General features: G+C 45.4%; 1 protein-coding gene and 1 non-coding gene across 6 annotated transcripts in view; one reads left to right on the top strand and one right to left on the bottom strand.

Moving 5' to 3' along the window:
* MORC2 (MORC family CW-type zinc finger 2) overlaps positions 1-16,565 on the top strand; it is a 43,810-nt gene extending 27,245 nt beyond the window's left edge. Inside the window, exons 10-27 of one of the 5 annotated variants that reach the window (XM_039225655.1) lie at positions 110-189; positions 1,119-1,201; positions 1,805-1,890; positions 3,227-3,367; positions 3,466-3,620; positions 3,736-3,864; positions 4,386-4,491; positions 5,006-5,138; positions 7,121-7,195; positions 7,281-7,661; positions 8,188-8,319; positions 8,790-8,844; positions 9,263-9,404; positions 9,555-9,803; positions 9,893-9,986; positions 13,371-13,550; positions 13,683-13,745; positions 14,825-16,565. In XM_039225655.1, the coding sequence (XP_039081586.1) occupies positions 110-189; positions 1,119-1,201; positions 1,805-1,890; positions 3,227-3,367; positions 3,466-3,620; positions 3,736-3,864; positions 4,386-4,491; positions 5,006-5,138; positions 7,121-7,195; positions 7,281-7,661; positions 8,188-8,319; positions 8,790-8,844; positions 9,263-9,404; positions 9,555-9,803; positions 9,893-9,986; positions 13,371-13,550; positions 13,683-13,745; positions 14,825-14,893 (2,353 nt within the window). In that variant the 3' untranslated portion in view covers positions 14,894-16,565. Of the gene's footprint in view, positions 1-109; positions 190-1,118; positions 1,202-1,804; positions 1,891-3,226; positions 3,368-3,465; positions 3,621-3,735; positions 3,865-4,385; positions 4,492-5,005; positions 5,139-7,120; positions 7,196-7,280; positions 7,662-8,187; positions 8,320-8,789; positions 8,845-9,262; positions 9,405-9,554; positions 9,804-9,892; positions 9,987-13,370; positions 13,560-13,652; positions 13,746-14,824 lie in introns of all 5 variants that reach the window. The other 4 variants (XM_039225651.1, XM_039225646.1, XM_039225667.1 and 1 more) reach the window with 4 other exon arrangements.
* On the bottom strand, positions 6,040-6,146 carry LOC120227912. The gene has a single exon (XR_005527367.1). It is a non-coding gene; the product is annotated as a U6 spliceosomal RNA (small nuclear RNA).
* Positions 16,566-22,567: the final 6,002 nt, after the last annotated feature.

Raw genomic sequence — 22,567 nt, 5'->3', positions numbered from 1 at the left:
CGGTGCAGCCTTGGAGGAGGCAGGAAGGCAGGGTACTTCCTGAGTTGCTCAGGTTGCTGCCCTACCCCAGTGCTGCTTGGGCCTTCAGGTTGCTTTTTCCCCTGTTCAGGATGTACAAGTATACATCAAGCCGTTTCAAGACTCGTGCAGAGCAGGAGGTGAAGAAAGCTGAGCATGTGGCACGGATTGGTAATGCCCCCCTGGGCAGGAGGAGTCAGGTTGGGGTTGTCTGGGGTATGCTTGTGGCCAAAGCAGGATCCAAAAAAGCTCCATCCAGCACCCAGGACCAGGTTGTTCTTCTGAACCACTGGTCTGATTCCTCTTGTACCTCCCCATACATGCCAAACCTCTCAGCAGTTTTTGGGGCGCCTGGGTGGCTTAGTCGGTTAAGCGTTCGACTTTCGCTTAGGTCATGATCTCGTGGTTCGTGGGTTCGAGCCCCGCGTCGGGCTCTGTGCTGACTGCCAGCTCAGAGCCTGAAGCCTGTTTCAGAGTCTGTGACTCCCTCTCTCTCTGACCCTCCCCTGCTCACGCTGTCTCTCTCTCTCTCCTAGAAATAAATAAAAACATTAAAAAAAAAAAACCTCTCAGCAGTTTTTCTTCCTAGACTTTACTTTCTCTTCATCAACCATTTATAGGGACTTCTCTAAAACAGTATCAACTCTTCAGCTTGCCCAGAGTGAAGTGTCTTAACTATCCTCTGGCCCAAATACTTGTGAAACTGATTTTCCTGGCTCCAGGGCAAAATCATTGATAGGGCTTCTGGGCTGCTTGATGGAGAGTGATTGGCTGAGCACTTTGATAACTTCCAGCTCCTGCTGAGGCTATAACTCTGGTTGCCTTGGGCAGTTTTTGACCTGTTCTGATTCATTGGTAGAGTTGAAAAAGCATGTCTCAAGTATAAATAGTGCCTGTTTTGTTTGGGTTCTCCAGACAAAAGGATGTTCCTTTTTGCACAGACTCTGCATTCCAGGCAGGGAGGTTGCTTTCCCAGCTCTCCTATTCCTTGACAGTGCACACACATTTTGTCCAGCAGGTGCTACACTGTGGGATTCAGGAAGGATTACTAAGAGTTTCGAACCTTCGAATTATTTATCGTGATTTCTTCTGGGTTTTAGCTGAGGAGAAGGCACGGGAGGCAGAGAGCAAAGCTCGGACGTTAGAAGTTCGCCTAGGTGGAGACCTCACACGGGACTCCAGGGTAAGGCCCCTAGATCTGAACAGCTGTTGTCCAGTGTGTCTAGCATTAGGATCCCAGAGCTGGCTGGCTCAGCCCCAAGCTAGTTATGAACTCCTTGCCCTAATGCTGCAAAATGGGATGTTATAATGTTTCTATAATCACTGTTGAACATACTATATGGCAGAATCTTGGCTAATCATTTCAACATCCTGACAATGATACGAAGTGGATACTGTTAGTATTCTATGAAGTGGATACTGTTAGTATTCTCAGTTTATAGAAAGGAAGATTGAAGTGAAGATAAGATAGTCACTTGCCCTGGGTCAGGTCACATGCAGTAGTGAGAGTCTGAGCAGTTTTCTACCCTCCCTGTCTGATACACATATCTGTGGACTATTATTTCAGTTGAGGGTGTTTCCTCCTTCACATGAGTGAGCCTGATCAAATGAAACACAGCTTTTGAGTTTGTCCTCATCAAGGCCATTTTTTCTGTAGAAAGAAGTGACTCTCTGAGTGTGGTTTTGCATTCCTGTGATTTTAGGAAGTTTTAGATGTTTGTTAAAATATTGCCTGCTGTGGCCCAGAGCCCCTCCTCCCTCACTTGGTGCCAATGTACATTTGCAGGTAATGTTGCGGCAGGTCCAGAACACAGCCATTACCCTGCGCAGAGAAGCTGATGTGAAGAAGCGGATCAAGGAGGCCAAGCAGCGGTGAGTGCCAGGGATGGCTTTTGTTTTTTGTTTTTAATTCTGTAGCTTTCGTACTTGTTATTGACAAAGAGCTTGAGGCATCCTTCCCCCTCCAGAGTGAGGTTGCCATTTTGTCACAAAGATTGCTTTGGAAAGCTATTAATGTTGTGATCCCAAATACATTGCAGGTTTTTTGGCTGAGGTAGGAAAAGGCAGGTCAGGGCCAATCCCTGGAATTGAACACCAAACATTCTTTCCTGGCAACTCCCTTTCTTTCCTTTCTTCCTTCCTCCCTTTCTTTCCTTTTTTGTTTTCCCCTCACTCTCTTCTCTATCTTTCCTTCTCTTGTTTCTCCCATCCTTTTTTTTTCCTTTTTTATTTAAAGGATGTGTAAAGTGCTCATTGTATAAAACTTGTATAGCACAGATCATTTAAGAAATAGGATTTTAAGGGGCGCCTGGGTGGCTTAGTCGGTTAAGCGTCCGACTTTCACTTAGGTCATGATCTTGCGGTTCGTGGGTTCGAGCCCCGCGTCGGGCTCTGTGCTGACTGCCAGCTCAGAGCCTGGAGCCTGTTTTAGTCTGTGACTCCCTCTCTCTCTGACCCTCCCCTGCTCACGCTGTGTCTCTCTCCTAGAAATAAATAAAAATATTAAAAAAAAAAAAAAGAAATAGGATTTTAAAACTGTCATTTATTTGTATTATCTCGTAATATCTTTTCTTAATATTTTTTATGTGGTTACATATGTGGAATAATACTGTAAATTGAGTTTTGGACCTTTTTCATCTGGAATGGGCACTTGTCCTGGCTCATTTGATTATCTTCACCTCCCACCTTATGTCTGGAGCTTCATGGCATTCCTATCACAGGCATCAATTTCAGGTTTCTTCTGAGTCAGTTCATTGCTCCATCCATCTGCTTTCCAGCTCCATGATTTTGTTGACCTGTATCACATGATAGTCTCTTCTCTCACATACACGTTCATTTTACTGGTGAATTTTTGTCTTTTCAAAATTAATTACTATCACAGTAGTAGAGTAGGTAAAACCTTATGTTTGGTCCACCATGTAACTATCTTTGCAGCAATTTGTAGCCACTTTACAGTATCCCATTTATACTTAAATCCATCCCTGTTTTGTTACCAGAAGCCAAAGTCATATGCTTTTAATTTGAGATGCTTAGAGTCACTGCACTGCACATATCTGCACCAAATCTAACAGGTTACACATTGAATGGAAATGCAGAACTTTTTGCTTAACATGTCTCAAGTTTTAAGCATAAGCTAACATATCTTAAACACCATGGTGTTTGTGTGTTAATGGGTTGATCTGCTTGAATTTATCTTGTGTTTTCTCAGAGCACTTAAAGAACCTAAGGAACTGAATTTTGTTTTTGGGGTCAACATTGAACACCGGGACCTGGATGGCATGTTCATCTATAACTGTAGCCGCCTGATCAAGATGTATGAGAAAGTGGGCCCACAGCTGGAAGGAGGCATGTGAGTATTCCCCAAGGAGAGCTTTTCAGCCCAGGGCAGATGGCAGGGAGGGTTTTGGCCAATGGGGTGACAGAGCTATGTCTTCTTTTTCCATGCAGGGCATGTGGTGGAGTTGTTGGGGTTGTTGATGTACCCTACCTGGTCCTGGAACCTACACACAACAAGCAGGACTTTGCTGATGCCAAGGAGTACCGGCATCTGCTGCGGGCGATGGGGGAGCATCTGGCACAGTACTGGAAGGACATTGCCATTGGTAATTCCCTTTCTGTTCACTTCCAACGTTAGGATACTCTTAGCACCCAAGGGTGTGAATTTAGGAAGAGTGAGAGACTGACTCCTAATATGATGTGTGGGTGTTTGCTTTCTAGCCCAGAGGGGAATCATCAAGTTCTGGGATGAGTTTGGTTACCTCTCTGCCAACTGGAACCAGCCCCCATCTAGTGAGCTACGTTATAAGCGCCGGAGAGCTATGGAAATCCCAACCACCATCCAGTGTGGTGAGCTAGTGATCGGAACCCCCTTTTGACTCTCTCCTATAATATAGTCCATGACCCTTTTTTCTCTGTACTCTTGCTGGCCTGACTTGACTGACATTCTTGGACTTTTGGTCCCACTGGGGATGTCTGTTTGGTGATGGCCCTGGGAGCTCAGCCTCGGGGCTGTGCCAAGTCCCACCTGTCCCTCCTGAATGAGGCAGAAGGTGTCTAACCTGTCAGACTTCATTTGGTTTGGTACCACATTGTTAACAGTGTGAGTAATAACTGAGCTAGGATCCTGTTGGAGGGAGAGGGGCTGGGAGCCTTGAAAGTCCATGATATAAAGTATCTATTCTTGCTGGAATTACTGTCCCTGAGAAGAATTACTATTCTGCAAGGAAGGCAGAGTTGAAGCCAGAGTGAAGATCTTTGCCTGGAAAGTTGGGGGTATCTTTGCCTTGTGGCTGCTTGGGAGGAACCTGCTTACACACAGTTATTGTCGGGTTTGGTTGATGTTTGTTGTGGTGTTTTCTGTGTCACAGATTTATGTCTGAAGTGGCGAACCCTCCCCTTCCAGCTGAGTTCTGTGGAAAAAGATTACCCTGACACCTGGGTTTGCTCCATGAACCCTGATCCTGAGCAGGACCGGTGAGCACTTGCTTTAACAAGGGGATTGTGGGTATCTCCTCTCTCTTCCACTATATTCTTTCCAACCTGTGGGTAAATAACTCGTGCATCTGAGGTCATTGCTGATATCCTCATATTTCTGTCTTGCTGCAAATAATAAGTGCCCTGGAAATAAGAATACATGTTGGTCCTGCAGTGAGTATTAATTCTATACATTTGGGAACCCTGAGGTTGTTATACTGTGGTGAGAGAATGGGCTGGCTGAGGAGGAAGAACCATGTCCTACTTAGAACCCTGTTTTTTTTTTCTTCTTAAGTTTATTTATTTTGAGAGAGAGAAAGCAGGAGCCAGGGGGAGGGGCAGAGAGGGAGGAGGAGAAAGAATCCCAGCAGAGCCCAACTCAGGGCTTGAGCTCATGAACCATGAGATTATGACCTGAGCCGAAATCAAGAATTGGATGCTTAACTGATTGAGCCACCCAGATGATACTAGAGCCCTATTTTGCCACAACCGTCTTACAACCTTTTCTCAACAGATGTGAGGCTTCTGAACAGAAGCAGAAGGTTCCCCTGGGGACATTCAGAAAGGACCTGAAGACACAAGAAGAGAAGCAGAAGCAGCTGACAGAGAAAATTCGCCAACAGCAGGAGAAGCTAGAGGCCCTGCAGGTGCATGGGTCATGGGCAATGGGCAGGAGCCAAGCCTGTATGAGGGATCTGTCTGGGACGGGACAGGAACCCTCAGTGGCTCACTGGTTCTCGGGTAGACCATGATAATCGTTTAAAAAAATTTTTTTAAGTGTTTGTTTAATTTTGAGGGAGAGAGTGTGTGAGAGAGCATGTACAAGTTCGGGAGGGGCAAAGAGAGAGAGAGACAGACAGACAGACAGACAGAATCTGAAGCAGGCTCCAGGCTATGAGCTATCAATGCAGAGCCCTTTTCAGGGCTTGAATCCACAACCGTGAGATCATGACCTGAGCCAAAGTCAGACACTTAACCTACTGAGCCATCCAGGCACCCAGCCCTTATTTTTGCTTTTTAGTTTTTTTCATGATGATCATTTTTTTTTTTTTTTTTTTTTTTTTATTTTATTTTATTTTTTTTTTTATTTTTTTATTTTTTACAAATAGTTTATTGTCAAATTAGTTTTTACATAACACTCAGTGCTCATCCCCAAAGTGCCCTCCTTCATGCCCCTCCCCCCCCCCCCCCCACATCCATCAGTCCTCAGTTTTTGTCAGCATTCAAGAGTCTCTCATGGTTTGCCTCTCTCCCTTTCCCCCACCATTTCCGCCCTTCTTCTCCCCCTTGGTCCTCCGTCAAGTTCCTCCTAATCCTCCTATACGTGCAAACATATGGTATTTGTCCTTCTCTGCCTGACTTATTTTGCTCAGCATAACACCCTCAAGGTCCATCCATGTTGCTACACATGGCCAGATTTCATTGTTTCTCATTGCCATGTAGTATTCCATGGTATAGATAAACCACATCTTCTTGATCCATTTGTCTGTTGATGGACACTTAGGCTCTTTCCATGTTTTAGCTATTGTGGAGAGGGCTGCTATGAACAAAAATATGGAACGCTTCACGAATTTGCGTGTCATCCTTGCGCAGGGGCCATGCTAATCTTCTCTGTATCGTTCCAATTTTAGTATATGTGCTGCCGAAGCGAGCACTCATGATGATCATTTTAAAAAAGAAAACTGTCTTATTTTGTATATTCCAAAGTGGTCAGAAAATAAATATCCTACCACAGAGGTAAAACAACCATTAACTAACATATCCTTCTAACTTTTTATGATTGACTACATAGACATAAATATGTATTTTTATAAATATAGAGGTCATGATATAAGTGTGTATATATGTATGTCATGACACACACACTTTTTTTAATCACACAATTTTCTTGGGATAATTTTCCAAAAGTGAATTTCAGATAATAAAAGGGTTTGTAAAATTCTATGGCTTTTTATAACTGCTTCCAAATTCTCTTCCAGAAGATGTGTTAATTTCTGGTTTTTTTTTACAAGCAGGACATTTATTTTAAGGTATTTTTTGCACATTTGACAGGCAAAGATATGCATCTTATAATTAGAATTTCTTTCATGTTTCTAAATTGGACAAGTTTTTACTTCTCTGTTTTTTTCAGAATTGTTTATTATATTTTTTTTCTTAATTGTCAGGTTTTTGAGATATCTTTGTGGTATTAATCCTTTATTGTATTTATTATAAAAGCTTTTTTTTTCTGGCTTCTCTGTCTGTGCAGATGGTCACCACTAACTTGGATGTCTTCTACATGCCTCCCTGTCTGCTGAATCTTACTTGTCCATTCTGGTCTTGTCCATCAGGCTTTTCCTCCTTTTTCTGGCTTCTTTTACGGGAATTTAGTCCATTGACACTTTTTTTCTGGTTTCTCCAATGCTAGATTAATCACACATAGAATCCTGTAGTTTGCTGATGGTTTAGTGTTTTTTATTTTTTGTTTCCCCAGTGAGAATGGAGTTTTCTAATAGTATGGAGTTTTATAACAGGCCTAGGTTTTCTTTTTTGTTTGACCACTGTCCCAGACACATAGTAGGGATTCAGAGAGTTTTATTTGAGTATATCAAGATATGCAAACAACCTCATCATCATGTTTCCTGTGCAGAAAACCACACCTATCCGTTCCCAAGCTGACCTGAAGAAATTGCCTTTGGAAGTGACCACCAGACCTTCCACTGAGGTAAAGCCCAGGCACAATGGAGTGGCTTTTCCTTAGGTGTCTCATGCTAGGATCAGTATTCTCAGTTTCTCTGGGTCTCTTTTAGGAACCTGCACGTAGACCTCAGCGACCTCGGTCACCTCCTTTGCCTGCTGTCATCAAGAATGCCCCAAGCAGACCTCCTTCCTTGCAAGCTCCTAGGCCAGCCAGCCAGCCCCGAAAGGCTCCTGTCATCAGCAGCACCCCAAAGCCTTCTTCCCTGGCAGCCCGGGAGGAGGCCAGTACATCCAGGCTGCTCCAACCACCGGAGGCACCCCGGAAGCCTGCTAACACTCCGCTCAAGACTGCACCCCGGCCCACCCCCATGGTGCAGCCACTATCACCGTCCCTGCTGCCTAACTCCAAGAGCACTCGGGAGGTTCCTGCTCCCAGAGCCATCAAGACTCCAGTGGTCAAGAAGCCAGAGCCACCTAGTAAACTCTCTCCAGTGAGATGCTTTTCCAACCTGAACTTACCTTCAGTGGTGTAGGAGTGGAATCAGGCTTTGTCAAAGCTGTACTGGGGGAACTTTCCGTTGCTCCTCAGGAGGAGTTTAAATAGTTGAGGGGAGCTCTTCACTGCTCCCTTTGAATTTTGGTCTACCATAAATTTGAGTCACCTCCATCAGCTTCTATGCCTTGGGCGTAGGTTGGCAGCGTGGTGACAGCATTGGTGGCCTGCAGCAAATGGTCAGTATGTTTCAGGGATATCACAGCTGGCTGGCCAGGCAGGCTAAGAGAGAAGTGAACTGAGAGCCTCCCCCTACAACAGCTTTGAGCAAAGGTCCTCGTGGGCACAGGGACTAGGAGGTTGCTGTGTACTGAGTAACAGGGGAGGGTTACTGAGTCAGGGGAGGCTCAGCCTTCAGGGGACTGAGAAGCATAGAAGCAGAACAGCTCCTTTAGGCCAGATAAAATCCTCCTGCACCTCAAGGGCTGACAGGACCCCTCATATTCCCTCTCCTGTTGCTGTAGACCACTCCTAGTCGGAAACGGACTCTCGGGGTTTCTGATGAGGAAGAAGCTGAGGAAGAGGCTGAGAGGAGGAAAGAGAGGTCTAAGCGGGGCAAGTTTGCTGTGAAGGAGGAAAAGAAGGACTTGAATGAGGTAGGTGGTCCCAGGTGAGGTTAGAACCTCCTTCCCCAGAGTTGCAGTCTGTACCAGCTCTGTTTCTGTTTTGTGACCTCACCTTTCCAGAAACCCAGTTCATCTCTGTAGAACTCTTAGTCATGCAGATGACTTAGAGACATGATGTCAGGTAGGCTTCTGAGTGAGACTGGCTTTTGACTCTAATCACAGGCTGGAGATCATACACAGATGAAGAAGGCTTGAAACTCTTTTGCTTCCCTGTGTCTGTGACTTTCTGTCCTTCGCGTGCTATCTTGTTTATTAAGATGGCAGAAGGGTAGATACTCAAGGTAGTGATTTAGAGAGCAGCTCTTGGTGAGGCATGGAGATTTAAACAACCATATAATACAATATGAGGTGACAGCTGATGACCTTGGGTGGCCAGTCATAAAAAAAATCTCCTCTTCAGGGGCATTGGGAATGCGTCTAATAGACTGTTTTCCTTTCAGCTCTCAGACAGTGCTGGGGAAGAGGACCCAGCAGACCTTAAGAGGGCTCAGAAAGGTGGGTTTGGGAAGGTTCCTAATAGCCTGTGGGGGAAGAGGTATTGGGAGCTCTCAGCCAGCAACAGCTTATCTTAAAGGCTCTTGGAGGCTTTCCTGGCTCTGGGCTTTTGTGCAGCAGTGGTTCTAAGTCTGATCCCAAGAAGATGTCTGAAGAAAACACTCCCTTATGTGTATTTTTAGCACAGATTTCTTGGCTTACACCTCTAGCAGTCACTTATCGTGCTGCTCTTTGGTACCTTCATGGTAGATGGGGAAGGAGACTAGGGTGGCTGGGCTGCATGTTCCTGGAAAAGTATGGGCAAGCATCTAGGGATTCTGGTCCCTGCAACTCCTGGGGCTGCCTCTCTCAGGGTGACCCTGGCTGAGTGGGGGGACTCTATAGTTTTCTGACACCCACTCCATTCTCATTGTCTCAGATAAAGGGTTGCACGTAGAGGTGCGTGTGAACAGGGAGTGGTATACAGGCCGTGTCACAGCTGTGGAGGTGGGCAAGCATGTGGTGCGGTGGAAGGTGAAGTTTGACTATGTGCCCACAGACACCACTCCGAGAGACCGCTGGTAATGCCCCTTTCCAGAGGCTGACAGAGTTGGCCAGGCCCGGGGGGGGGGGGGGGGCCGGGGTGGGGGGAGAGTGGGTATATCCCTAGCATCCCTGCAGGCAGCCCATCCTGGGAGCCTGGGACATACATAATGCTGTGTGCCTCCTAGGGTGGAGAAAGGCAGTGAGGATGTGCGGCTGATGAAGCCCCCTTCTCCGGAGTACCAGAGCCCCGACACTCAGCAGGAGGGCGGGGAGGAAGAGGAGGAAGAGGAAGAAGAGGAAGAGGAGGTGGTGGTGGCCCAGCAGGCTGTAGCCATGGCAGAGCCCTCCACTTCTGACTGTATCCGCATAGAGCCTGACACCACTGCTCCCAGCACCAACCACGAGACCATTGACCTGCTCGTTCAGATCCTCCGGTGCGTGTGTCTTCCCACTCTGGGGCTAGCAGTAGTTCTCCACCTTGTTCTTGCTATTCTGAATTCCTGTCCCCACTTTCTTTCTTCAGGAATTGTTTACGGTACTTCTTGCCTCCAAGTTTCCCCATCTCCAAGAAGGAGCTGAGTGCTATGAATTCAGATGAGCTAATATCATTTCCTCTGGTGAGTCTGGCCTAACCATTATTTTTATTGTGCATGCCGCTGCCCCTTTGTGCTACCTATTACCAGTTCTCAGCTGTGTCCCCATCGCTCAGCCAGTTTTCTTTTTTTTTTTTCCTGAGAGAAAGGAATAAGAAACTTACTGTAAAAAAAGAAGCAGCTTAGATGGATGTGATTGTGGTGTGCAGAAACTGATCACACTCTGTCATAAGATGTTGGGGCTGAATCCTCACTTATGGATAGAAGCCTGGTTTTACATTTAACAATGAATATGCCCTTCTTTCTCTACCGTTACAGACAGAGTAGACTTGGCTCAAGCAATAGTGAAGAACTTAGGCTCAAAGTGCCTAAAACTTGACTCTTAGAGGGAGGTAGAGATGTGTGGAAGCAAGCATTGGGTGGTGTTATGCTGTTGTGGCACAGGCCCTCTGCTGGACCTTTTAATGAGCAGCAAAAGAGAATGCTGCTTCAATGGGGCTGAAGATTCAGTAGAGACTGAATTTTTACCAGGTAGCTGGACACGAGACTGAGAGCAGTCAGTGCTGTGGAAGCAGGTAGTTGGGCTGTGGCAGCCTTGGGGAGGGAAAGAACAGCAGTCTGAAGAAGATGTGGATTTCTGCAAGTGCCTGTGTAAGTGATGGGCAAGGTTTGAGGCAGGAGAACTTTTGTGAGCAAGATGTCAGAGGGATGAAAATTCCCAGATCAAGGCATCAGGAGTGTAATGAGCATTTAGGGAAGAAGGCTTGAGCCAGGTTATAGTGTGTCTTGAATGTTTGGTCTTAGCCATAGTGGTTTAACCCTTGTGTGAAGTGGAGGGCCAGCAAAAGTTTGGGGCTTGGAGGGGGGTTGTTAGTCTGAACTTCGTCTAGGGCAGGGGTCAACAAACTTTCTGTAGAGTGCCAGTTAGCAAATACTTTCAGCTCTGTGGGTTTTATAGTCTTTGTGGCAACTATTCCCCTATTACAGCATGAAAGCTACAGAAGACAGTTTGAAGGAATGGATGTTGTTATGTTTCAGTAAAGCATTATTTATAAAAATAGGCAGCTGGTTTGGCCTGGGGCTCTAGTTTACTGACCCTGTCCTAAGAGGATACCTCTTAGGTATCTGGTGGAAGAGTGTTTAGGTGGATGAAAAATGTGAGAGCAAGTGGGCAGGAACAGGAACAAGAACCAGAGTGGTGAAAGTGGACTGGCTGTGGAAAGGGCTGTGTCAGAGGTTGTTGACAGGAAGCAAGTGATGGGGGAGTAGGCAGAGGCCACATGCTTCCCTGTGTCTCAGGCCTGTGGGAAGTGATGACAAAGCTATTAACTGGGAGAGAAAACAGAGTGAGAGTAAGAGAGGTGATGAACTGTGACTTGTGTTGGCCTGGAAGTACTGGCATCTACATTTCTGGTGATGTCCAGTGGGCAGTTGGAGATTGGGGACTGGAAACTTGGAGAGGTGGGAAGGCCAGGGCTACAGATGGGATCTGTGAGTTGTCTACATCAAATGAGTTAGCTATCTTTATGGCTGGAATAGCTTAAGTTTTCTAGGGAGGAGTTTCTAGAGGATAGAACTAGAATTAAAACTGTAGGGCTTGTATGTTCAAGATGTTGGGCCCGTGTATGGCAGCTGTGTGCTTGAGGAAAGAGATGGGGATTTTAACCTCCCTTCTATTTTTAGAAGAAGACAGTAGGTTACGAGTTGAAGAAATAGGCTCAGAGAGGTAGAGTCTGTTGTGATAGAACCCAGATTTGAACCCAGTCTTCTTTAGGATAAGGGTCTTGCCCTTCTCCCAGTGCTGCATTGCTTCCCTGTGAAATGAGAGGGCAGGTGCAGGCCAAGGAAGCTAGAGGATGGCAGAGCTCATGGCAGCTTCCCAGAAAGCTCCACACCTCGACTCTTGACCTTGTTGAGGCTGCAGGTGCTGTCTGCAAATTCCAGGGGGGGAAGAATGCTAATAGGGAAAAAATGACCTAGCATCCTCTTGTCGGTCAGATTTGTTGCTTTTGGCTTAAAGTTGTTGCCAGATTCAGAGCAAAGTCTGGGTGCAGTGGGATCTCTGCTGCTCAGACCATAAACACAGCCAGGAGCATCTGAGCCTATGCTTGTAAAACGAGGTATACCACCAACACATCTATAGCCTGTTGACCAGAATGTCTAAAATAAGTCAGACTGATTTTTTTATGTCAGGGACAAAACAGGGTCTAAAGTTCATTATGTTCTTGTTTGTTTGTAAAAGATCATCCTTTTCCCCATCATGCTGGACTAGGAGTTCCATAAAGCCCTCAGAAGTCCTGCAAATATTAGATTTACATATATATTATATTTTAAAGTAATACAACTGCGTGCAAGTCTGTAGTAGAAAGTTAAAGAGTTAAAAAAAAATAAACAAACACAGATAACAGGCTCCAAAACATTGTATACTGAGTTTTAATATTTGGAGCCTGCTTGAACACTTAATTTGTGCTGCCAAGGTAATTCTTTTCTACACAGAACTTGAAATTTCCCTTGCTATCTTGGTTTAAAATTGTAAGGTAAGTACTTGTAGCAAAGCAGTTTTGAAAACAGCAGTAAGGAACCGCTAAATGCCAGGTAACTTCTACATCTTTATAGAAGCATGTAAATGTAGGCGTTGATATTACTGCAGTGGTCAGCTAGGACCACTAATTTTCATCAAAATGGCTTTATCATTCTCATTGGTGATTTATGAGTAAATCATGTTATAAATTTGAGTTTTGAAAATAAATATAAAGGATACTGCTCAAATTTTTTAATGAGATTTCATGTAACGTTTCTTTTGAAGCAAGTTTTCTGCTACCTTGTAAAAGTTTGAAAAGCCTCATATCTAGAGAAACTGCTAGTTAACATCATTGTACCACACTTTGGAAGTTTCAGGTACTCAGGAAAGACAGTAAAAGCTCTGATGCTGCTTATATATTATACAAATCTGGAGGTATCTGCTATTGGTGGGTGCTTGATAAATATTTCTGGAACAAGATTTTTGGTTCTGACATTGTGGGGTGTGACTTGGAATGGACTGCTGAAAGGGCTGTGGTGAAGTTAGATATGATTGAGCTAGGAGAGACACTCATCGTTTTTGTGCCAACTGTAATGGAAGAATCTTGCCTCACATTTCCTAATGGCTTGCTGTCTGCCAAGGCGTTTTGCTGAGTGCTTCACATGGGTGATCTCATCTCCATCCTCATGGCAGCCCCACGATATGGGCATCATATCGTGATCTAGCCGACTGGAGCTAGATAGCCCACTTGTCCCTTGTATGGATATCCCTTCACACATCCTTAAGCTGAGCCAGTTGAGGATATTAGTGAGGATACTAGAGGATCTAGAGGGGCCCTGGGGACCCTGTAGGCCCATGCACTCACCCTCTGGGTTTCCTCCTTACAGAAAGAGTACTTCAAGCAGTATGAAGTGGGGCTCCAGAATCTGTGCCATTCCTACCAGAGCCGTGCCGACTCCAGGGCCAAGGCCTCCGAGGAGAGCCTGCGCACTTCTGAGAGAAAACTCCGAGAGACAGAGGAAAAGCTGCAGAAGCTGAGGACCAACATCGTGGCGCTCCTGCAAAAGGTGCAGGAGGTGAGCCAGGCAGCCCTCTCATTGCAGCTGGACCACCTGGTGTCTCAGGGAGGGGGGCCTGGGCACCTCCTGCTCCCTTCTCCCCACTCACAGGAATCTGTGGTTTCAACCCTGGCTGCACAGCATCCTGACCAAGAGGGCTGGAGGTGGTGCGGCTGCCTGGGCTTCATCCCAGCCAGACCCACGGTATCAGAATTTTGCCGTTGTTTAGACCTTCTGATTTATAGCCTGGTTTGAAAATCCTCCAAGCCATAAAACAAAGAAGTTCTCGCTTTTCCAGATGACGCCCAGATGGGATTGGGTTGCCTAGAAGTGGGGAGTACCCCTATAGGATCTCAGTCCTTTATCCAGGCAGCGAAAACTGAGGACATGGCTCTGTGTCTGTCCTGTGGATATCAGGTGAACTAGAGAGGCAAAATAAGGTCCCTATCCTCATGGCCCAATAGTGGTAAAGGACAGAGAATATTGATGGTGGGAAGTGCTGTGAAATAAATAAAAAAAAGAGAAGGAACACAGGGAGGCCACTTAATTAGAATGTTCAGGGTTGGCCTGAGACAGGGGTATTGGTATTTGAGCTGAGAGTAGAATCAGTCATACAAGATTGGCAGTGAGTGCTTTGGGCAGACATAAGAGTAGGATCTGAGGCCCAAGGCAGGGAATTATGGGCTATAGAAGAGGCAGGGCCTGTTCAAGGTGGGATGTTCCTGGAGGGTTACGGCACAATCCAGTTTGCAACCTAAGACATTTAATCTAGTTGGTTGTAGGAAGGCCTGGAGTGGGGTGGAAGTTAGAACCCAGGACTTGGGTGAGAGATTTTGGTGGCCTGATTCTTGGATGGTGACAGTGAGAAACGCAGACTTGTAATACTTGAATGAAAAAGGAAGGAAACCGGTGATTCTTCTGGTTTGTCTTGAGCCCAAGTGAGGGAAGGTGGTAGTCTGTACTGAGATGGACACAACCTGGGGTGGGGTGATGCATTTGAGCTGTTTTGACTGTACTGAGTCTTAGAAGCCTGCAACATGTCTAAGACAGCCAGGAACCTGGGGTAGAGGTAGGGCAGTAGCAAGAAATCTGGGCGTCATCTGTGCATAGAGGATGGGGAGGAGGGGAGAATGATCAAGATGGGACAGGCCTGACAGCCAGGGTGGATGGGTGAGGGGAGGAGACTCTGGGCTCAAGCTCCATGGGCTGCAAGAAGGATGGGGAGGTGGCGGGCCCCCCCCACCACTTTCAGGCCCCCAGCTGACTTCTCCCTTCTATTCCAGGACATAGACATCAACACAGATGATGAGCTGGATGCCTACATCGAGGATCTGATCACCAAGGGGGACTGAAAGGCTCGGAGCCAAAGATCAGCTCCTCTGCCCTTCAAGGCAGAGCCCTCGGGGGGTGGTGTTTTGTTCATGGGTTGGTGGACTTACCTTGATTTGACTCACATGAAACTTTTGTGCTTTTGGAGGGAAAAATACTCTGATTCTTTGAATCTTCCTCCCTAAGTTTATAAATATTTATTTTTTAAAAGAAATAAGATGCTGCACCTGCTGTGAGACCATACATTTTTTGGTAACTATTGGGCAAAGAGCAGAGAACCAGGATGCCAAGCTCTTTCCCTTGGCTCCTGGCTTCTCAAGATGTGGTAAATCCAGTGCCATCCAGAAGTCGGAGAGGCCTCAGGGGCAGGGCTGGTCTCTCCTATAAGGTGAACAGTGTTGGGATCTGAGGGGTGGGGGAGGGAAAGAGCCCTCCAGAATGGTGCTTTTCCCAGGGGCTCTAATCTGGAAGACCTCTGGGGGTAGTAGGTCAGGATAGAGAAACAGTGCCGAGCAGCTCCTGTCTCAGGTCAGGGACATAAATGTCAGCCCATCCAGCTGTCGGTCATTATGGCTGTGGCATTGCCCAAACAGCTTGGGGAAGAAAGAGCCTCCCATTCAACCTCCTCATCCACCACACAAGTTCTTCCCATGGCAGTGATTTCCTCAGTTAACTGTGGACAGTGAGATTTCCCACCTCAAAAACTTGAATCCAGTTGAGCAGTAGACAGATCTGACTTTGGTGGGTTGCACACAGAGGTGGGATGCACACTGAATGAATGTTGAATTCCAAAGGATTCTTTTTGAGAAAGCCCCTTGTACTAATTTGATGGTGACCTCTGTCTGTGGGTTTGGCAGAGTCCGGAGAAAGCATGCTGCCTCACATGGTGCTGGCTAATCTGGAGAGCCTTCTGCTGCTGCTGCTTTTACTGTTTCTCCTCTACCTGGCCCCACTGGGTCCCTGCTCTGGCTCAGACAGGAGAGGGGGTCACTGAGCCACAGGAACTCCAGAGGCAACTCTGCAGGAAGTACATCATGCCTTCCCTCCTATCTAGTCACAGCTTCACATAGCTGTGTCCCTCAGGCAACTTCTCAGGGTCAAAGACAAAGGCAAGAGTTGCTGAGTTTCATTTTAGTGGTCATTGGAAAAATTCCGGTTTGATTTCCCCCAACTTTCTTCTCCCTTTCTCTGTCTGGGGACTTGGTGTTTTCTAGAGGCACAAGAACTATGGCCTGGTACTACTGGTCTGTGATTCAAACCTTTCTTGGTGTGTTTCTGGCATCTACCCACCCCAAGTCAACAGTGGCCCACATGCTGCTCTGTGGAGTCTGCAGAAGACTGGGAGGCACTGGTGAGGGAAGCCTTTACCCATTTGTGCATGTGTCCAGAAGCACTTTCAACTTGTGGGTTTGAGGCTTCCCCAAACCACATCCCTGGGGGGAGGGTTATTTAGGGAAATACCACTGAGAACCTGGTCTCTTCTTTTGGAAGATTGTCTGAGTCTTGGGTTTCTTGAGCTGGTGATTTCTTTCCCATCCAGTTCTCTCTCATCATCCCAGGCAGCATGTAGTTCATTTTTGTCCTCAAACCTGCTGTTTTAATCTAAAAGGAAGTTGGTTCTGCATTTTTACCATAGGTTAATATCCAAGTTTTTTATTTACACACCTGTAATCAAAATGCAATACTATAAAACTTTGGTGAGACTCCTGAACTCAGTCTGTTTTCTTCTCTTAGTAAAATTCAGCACCTTCTTTCCTCTTCATTCTTTCTGCCACTATGTCTTCACATTCTTCCTCATCACCATCTTCTTTTTCTGTCTTCACTCTCCTTAACATCCACAGAAATGCTGAATTTCTTAAACATTTGAGATTGAACTTCTTGATGAATGCACAATGCACTTTATTTTTTTATTTATTTTTTTATTTTAGAGAGCACAAGCAGGGGAGAGGGCAGAGGAAAGTGAGAAAGGATCTTAAGCATGCTCCACTCCCAGCACAGAGCCTGACACAGGACTCAATCTCATAATCCTGGGATCATGACCTAAGCCAAAATCTAGAGTTGGATGCTCAACCTCTGCTCCACTGACTGAGCCACCCAGGCGCAGCCCACCCCCTCAACATCCACTTTGCTGTTTAAATCCAATCACAGCTGTACTGAATGCAGCCTGTCCCAGGCAGAGCTCCTGTCATTCTGGGTGGGAAGATAAAATGCAGCATCTCTCCCCTTTCCCTGTCATGGGACCTGCCTGGGATTGTCTGAGGATTTGGGAGGAGGGTGTTGTCTAGATGGTCTGTGGCAGGAAAAGTCCATAGCACACAGCTGCAAAAAGATGAATGAGTACAGCATCACTGTTTTTAAGGAATGGGAGCAGTAGGGACTTTCTTTAATTTTTTTAAGTGATGCATGCATACAGTAAGAATTCAAATAGTACAAAAATTTCAAACAGTACAAAATGCTGGACCATGAAAAGCAAGGCTCCCTTTCACCCTTGATCTCTGAAAAGAATATCCATGCTGAGCATACAAATACATCTACTCTATTCTGTTTCTGCCTGTTTCCCACTCAGTGTTTCTTGGAACCTGTTTCAGAATAGCCTATATAGGTCTTTTTTTCTTCAGAACAACCTCATAGCATTTCATTGCCTTGGATGCACTATCATTTAAGAGTCTCCTACTTACAGCTGGGTTAACGTTTATGTAAAAAGGCTATGATGAGTGTGTGTGCGCACGCGTGCTCACACACATGTGCGTATTAACTCAGATTTGTATGTATGCAAGGTAAATTCCAAAGAAAAATGGCTGTGTCAAATGATATTAATATTAAAAATATTAAGATACAGTCTGGAAAAGACCTCCAGTTTTAACTCCTACCAACAGTGTATTCCCCACCCACCCTACCCATACTTGTCAGTATGCAGTCTCTTCCATCCTGTACTAATCTGAAAGGTGAAAAGTGAGGTATTTTTGAATTGGTTTGAACTAATTTAAGTAAGATTGAGCATCTTCATTGGCCAGTTGTGTCTCTGATGCAGGGCTGTAGTTCTGAATCTGGGTTAGGGATTCTACAAGAGTTTACAAAAAAAATGAAAAACAAAGGGATGAAATTGTCAGGGAAATGTTCACCTTTTATGACCGCTTCACGCCCAAAGTGTCCCATGGATTTAGGATTAAAACCTCCACTTTAGGATCAATACCATATTACCTACTAATACTAGTGTAACTAGGTCAGGCCAAGGATTTGATAATATTTGTTTACTCAAGGAAGGCATGAGTTAGTAAGTTGAGGAAAACTTGTTTCCTCCTTTATATTTATCTGAGTGACACTACTTTTTGGCTGCTCTTGTTGGGTCCCCAGTTCCCCATGTCTACATGACTGCCTGGTAGCCAAGAGTTCATAGCTCTAAAAGCCAATTAGTAATCAAACTGATAAAGCTCAAATTTATTTGCCATTTACATAGAATACAGGGCTTGACTGGAGTGGGCAGTGCCTCTTGAGTACTTGTCCCTGTTGGAAGGTGGTTCTTTGGCTGGGCCAGGCTGTAAGGGACCTGTTGCTGGGTGGTCACCAAGGTGCCTGAAACATCCTCAGAATTCCACTGGAGGGCTCTGGCCTTTTTTGGCGATGGAACCTCGAGGCTTCCTTTGGAATGACCCCATTGCTTTTGGTTCCCTGAATGGGCCAATGGCCAGCTTGGTCATAAGAGGCAAGAGCTCCAAGGGAACATGCTTTCTCTGCTGCCCTATTTGAGGCCTCAGACTGTTCTCAGCACTAATGGGGTCACCCTCTGTATAGTGAGCAAGACAAAGACTGGGCAGAGGGAGGGCCTGACAAGGCACATCTCACTCAGCAATGAGCCAAAATATTGACCAGTCTCTGGCCTTTTTCATCTGGGAACTTGCAATGTGCCAGGCCTAATTCGGGACCCTGGTGGGTCCTATAGAAATTACTTGCAGCTCACAAAGTCTGAGACAAATCACTGCCTGTCCTGGCTTATTTAAGCCTCAAGGCCGTCTTCTCCACCTGAAAGTTAATCAGAGGCACATTATATATAGATATTCACTAATCTGGTGCTGGTCTGACTAAAGTTGGAATGGGGGTCCAAACACCTTGTTGTCCTGACCCCGAATCTTTGTGTCCAAGGTTCACTGGTCCCTACCTGCTACCTCTAGGCATAACACTGCTTACTCAGTGCCCCTAACCCATAGCCATCCTCATGGCCTAACCATTTGGCCTGTTACAGTATATCCTAAGGGTAAGGAGGAGCAGGGATTCTATCTGGCCTCCTTTGGGCCTGCCCTGCAGGTTACCTATGGTATGTTCTGGGGCTCTGATATTCTCAGCAGCCAGCCAAGGCCTCATACCACTGGGGCAATCTTGGACCACTGGTAGATGGATCTGACAGACCTATCCTTTCCCGTTTGCCCTCTGTTCTTGGCTGAGATGCTTCCATGGGATTCGGTGGGTCCACCTCCTGCCCAAGGAAGCTGTGGCCAGCTCTAATCCACCACTTTGAGCTTACCGTCCCTCCCTTTACATTTATGTTTTCCTTTAATGAAGTTCTGGGCTCTCTCCCCTCCCTAATGCCCCCACCATTTAAGCCAGTCTGTCACTAATCAGGTTTGGGGTGCTGCGGTGGGAAGAGAACTATTTGTTAGAAGGGAAAGAGTTTTTTGTTCCTTTGTCTAAATTCTTTATCACAATACAAAATGGGTTGGAGAGCTGCCTGCAGAACTGGCTGCAAATTCTTACCTGGCCCAGAAGATGCGGCCAATACCCAGCCCCAATCCCATCCAGGCGCTGGCCTTCCAACCTGCCAATGGTTGCGGTCTGCTGAGGGCACGGCTATGCCTGTTCTCCAGACCGTCGAGGCTGGCACGTAACAGCGCCTGCACAATGCAGCTGACCAGCACGTGCAGCTGGGACAAAACGAGCCCGGCTGTGGGGTCTGGAACCCCCAGAGATGCACGGTGGAGGGCAGGTGGCATGGAGGAAGCGTTGAGCCCTTACGCAGAAGTTTGAGGCTGGCCGCAGCAAGGTGGGGATGTGGGGACCTGGTAGCACCATCACACATGGCCTGACTGGAGCAAAGGGGACGGGGGTGGGGGTGGGGGTATTGTCCCCAAGGGCTTCATATCCTAGGGCAAGGGGGAAGGCCTTGGGGATCCAATGGCCTGCCCACAGCCCAAGCAGAAAGTTGGTTATTTTATTTCATTAACTTATTTTACTTTATTTTTAAATTTTATTTTATTTTTTTAGTTTTTTACTTCCGGCACCTGCATATTAAGCCTGAGTATAGATAAAAATTTTCCCTGGTTGTTTTTTCAACTTTTTAAAAGCCACCACAGAAAGCATTTTTGTATTGATGACTTTGCGGTGTGGTGCTTTTATATCTGCAAGACAGAGGAGCTGGAAAGGAAGCTGCATGTTTTATGTCTTAAAATAGCCATCTCCAGGTAATTTTCCTTGGAAAGTCCAGCCTGCTTGCCAGCCTGTCGGCCTCTCCCAGGACCTGAGGCCTCTTGCACTTCACAACCTTGGCCCATTTTCTACTGGTTTGTCTTAGCTTGGTGTAAGACTGTCATTTGGAAGGTAAACATTTTTAGGTTTTTGGGTTTCCTATTATGCTTAGGAAAATCCTTCCACTTCCCTCCATCACCATCCTTCATTCTTACTCTTTGTAGAAATACTAAACAAAATTTTTTTTTGTTAATGTCCACTCCCTGTGGGATACATTTTAGTTTAAGTGGTAAGGCAAGAGTCAAGCTTTGCTTCTTTTTCAAAATGGAAATTCACTATGCTTGCCCCATTTATTAAGCGAACCATCTTGGTCATTATTTATATTCCACTTTACTAGGTGGGCTTGAGATGCCCCTTAGACATGTCAGTGAAGACATTCTGCTGGACAGGTGATTCTGGTGTGAGGGGTGGGGTCCTTTTGAGCATCACCAGCGTCTAGATGGATCAGTTTTCCTCACTTTTTTTTTTTAAAGACTTTTCCAGGCTATTATTAGAATGTATTCCATTAAGTGAAATTCAAAATCATGTTACCCAATTATTGCCATCCTTGCCAAAGAAAAAGTTCCATTGGGATTTAAATTATAATTGTATTAAATTTAGATGTAAGTTATGAGAGGATTGACATTTTTATGACCTTAAATCTCCCCAGACAATAAAAACTCGTTTTTCATTTGTTTGACTCGTTTTAGATCCTACAATATGATTTTATAATTTCTTCACACAAGTCCTATAACTCTTTTTTCTAAGTGTTGTATAACTGTATTTATCAATATTGTGAATAGGGTATTTTTTCCATCTCTATTCCTGAATGTTAATATAGAGAAGACCAAACAATTTATTTTCTATGTTATGATCTCTGGAAGGTTTTTTTTTTTTTTTTTTTAAATAGATGTAAGGTGCAAATTTGCCAGTATGTCAATTTAATTGCTATTTTGCTTTAGCTAGAACCTCTGACATGATGAAACAATGTTGAATAATTATCTGGGTCTTGTTTCTGATGGGATGGACATTCACATTAGGGTTGAGCAGAATATATTGGCTGTTGGTTTTGGTGAATGGCCTTTAAAGTGTGGAAAGAATTTCCATCTTGTTTTAATTTAGGGCTTTAATGATGGAGCCATGTCTGCTAGTCTTACCTGAGTGGAGCACCAGGGGGCACTAGTTAGTTACATAGACTGCAATGTGGGTTAGGGGCACACAACTGTCAGGCACACAACCTGGACTGTCAAAGCATATGGGTTCCCCTGCCCCCTTTAAGCTGCTGTTTTAATTATTTTTATTAGACATTGAGTAGCTACAAAAGAATACTGTATTTATAAAACATTTATATGGTAAGAATATGCAATGTATACCTATTTTTATTTTTTATTTTTATTTATTTTTGAGAGAGACAGACAGTGCAAACAGGGGAGGGGGAGAGAGAGAGGGAGACACAGAATCCAAAGCAGGCTCCAGGCTCTGAGCTGTCAGCACAGATCCCGACATGGGCCCTGAACCCATAGACGGTGAGATCATGACCTGAGCTGAAGTTGGACACTTAACTGACTGAGCCACCCAGGAGTCCCTCATCTTGTTGTTGTTGTTTTAATATTTTTTAATGTTTCTTTTTGAGATTGAGATAGAATGTGAGTGGGAGAGGGGCAGAGAGAAACAGGGAGACACAGAATCAGAATCAGTCTCCAGGCTCTGAGCTGTCAGCACAGAGCCTAATGTGGGATTCGAACCCACAGTGAGATCATGACCTGAGCTAAAGTCAGACGCTTAACCGACTGAGCCACCAAGGTGCCCCTCTTGTAGCTTATTTTAATAAATTCTAGGGGTGCCTAGATGGCTCAGTTGGTTAAGTGTCTGACCTTTGATTTTGGCTCAGGTCATGATCTCACATTGATAGCACAGAACCTGCTTGGGATTTTCTCTCTCCCTCCCTCTCTGCCCCTCCCCTGCTCCTGATCTCTCTCAAATAAATAAATAATAAACATTAAAAAAAAATCTCCCTACCTTGAAATCATAAAGATACTATTTTATATTATAGAGCCTTTATAGTTTTTTCTTTCACATATACATCCTAATCCACCTGGAATTGACTTTTGTATATGGTTTGAGGTAGAGCTCCAATTCCTTCATTCTTCCTGATTGTCCCTATACCCTTTAATGAAAAGTCTTATCTTTCTTCATTAATC

Source organism: Hyaena hyaena, unplaced genomic scaffold (assembly GCF_003009895.1).
Source record: "Hyaena hyaena isolate Hyena2069 unplaced genomic scaffold, ASM300989v1 scaffold_19, whole genome shotgun sequence".
In the NCBI taxonomy this organism is placed as follows: domain Eukaryota; kingdom Metazoa; phylum Chordata; class Mammalia; order Carnivora; family Hyaenidae; genus Hyaena; species Hyaena hyaena.
This window is presented reverse-complemented; position numbering and strand designations above follow the sequence as displayed.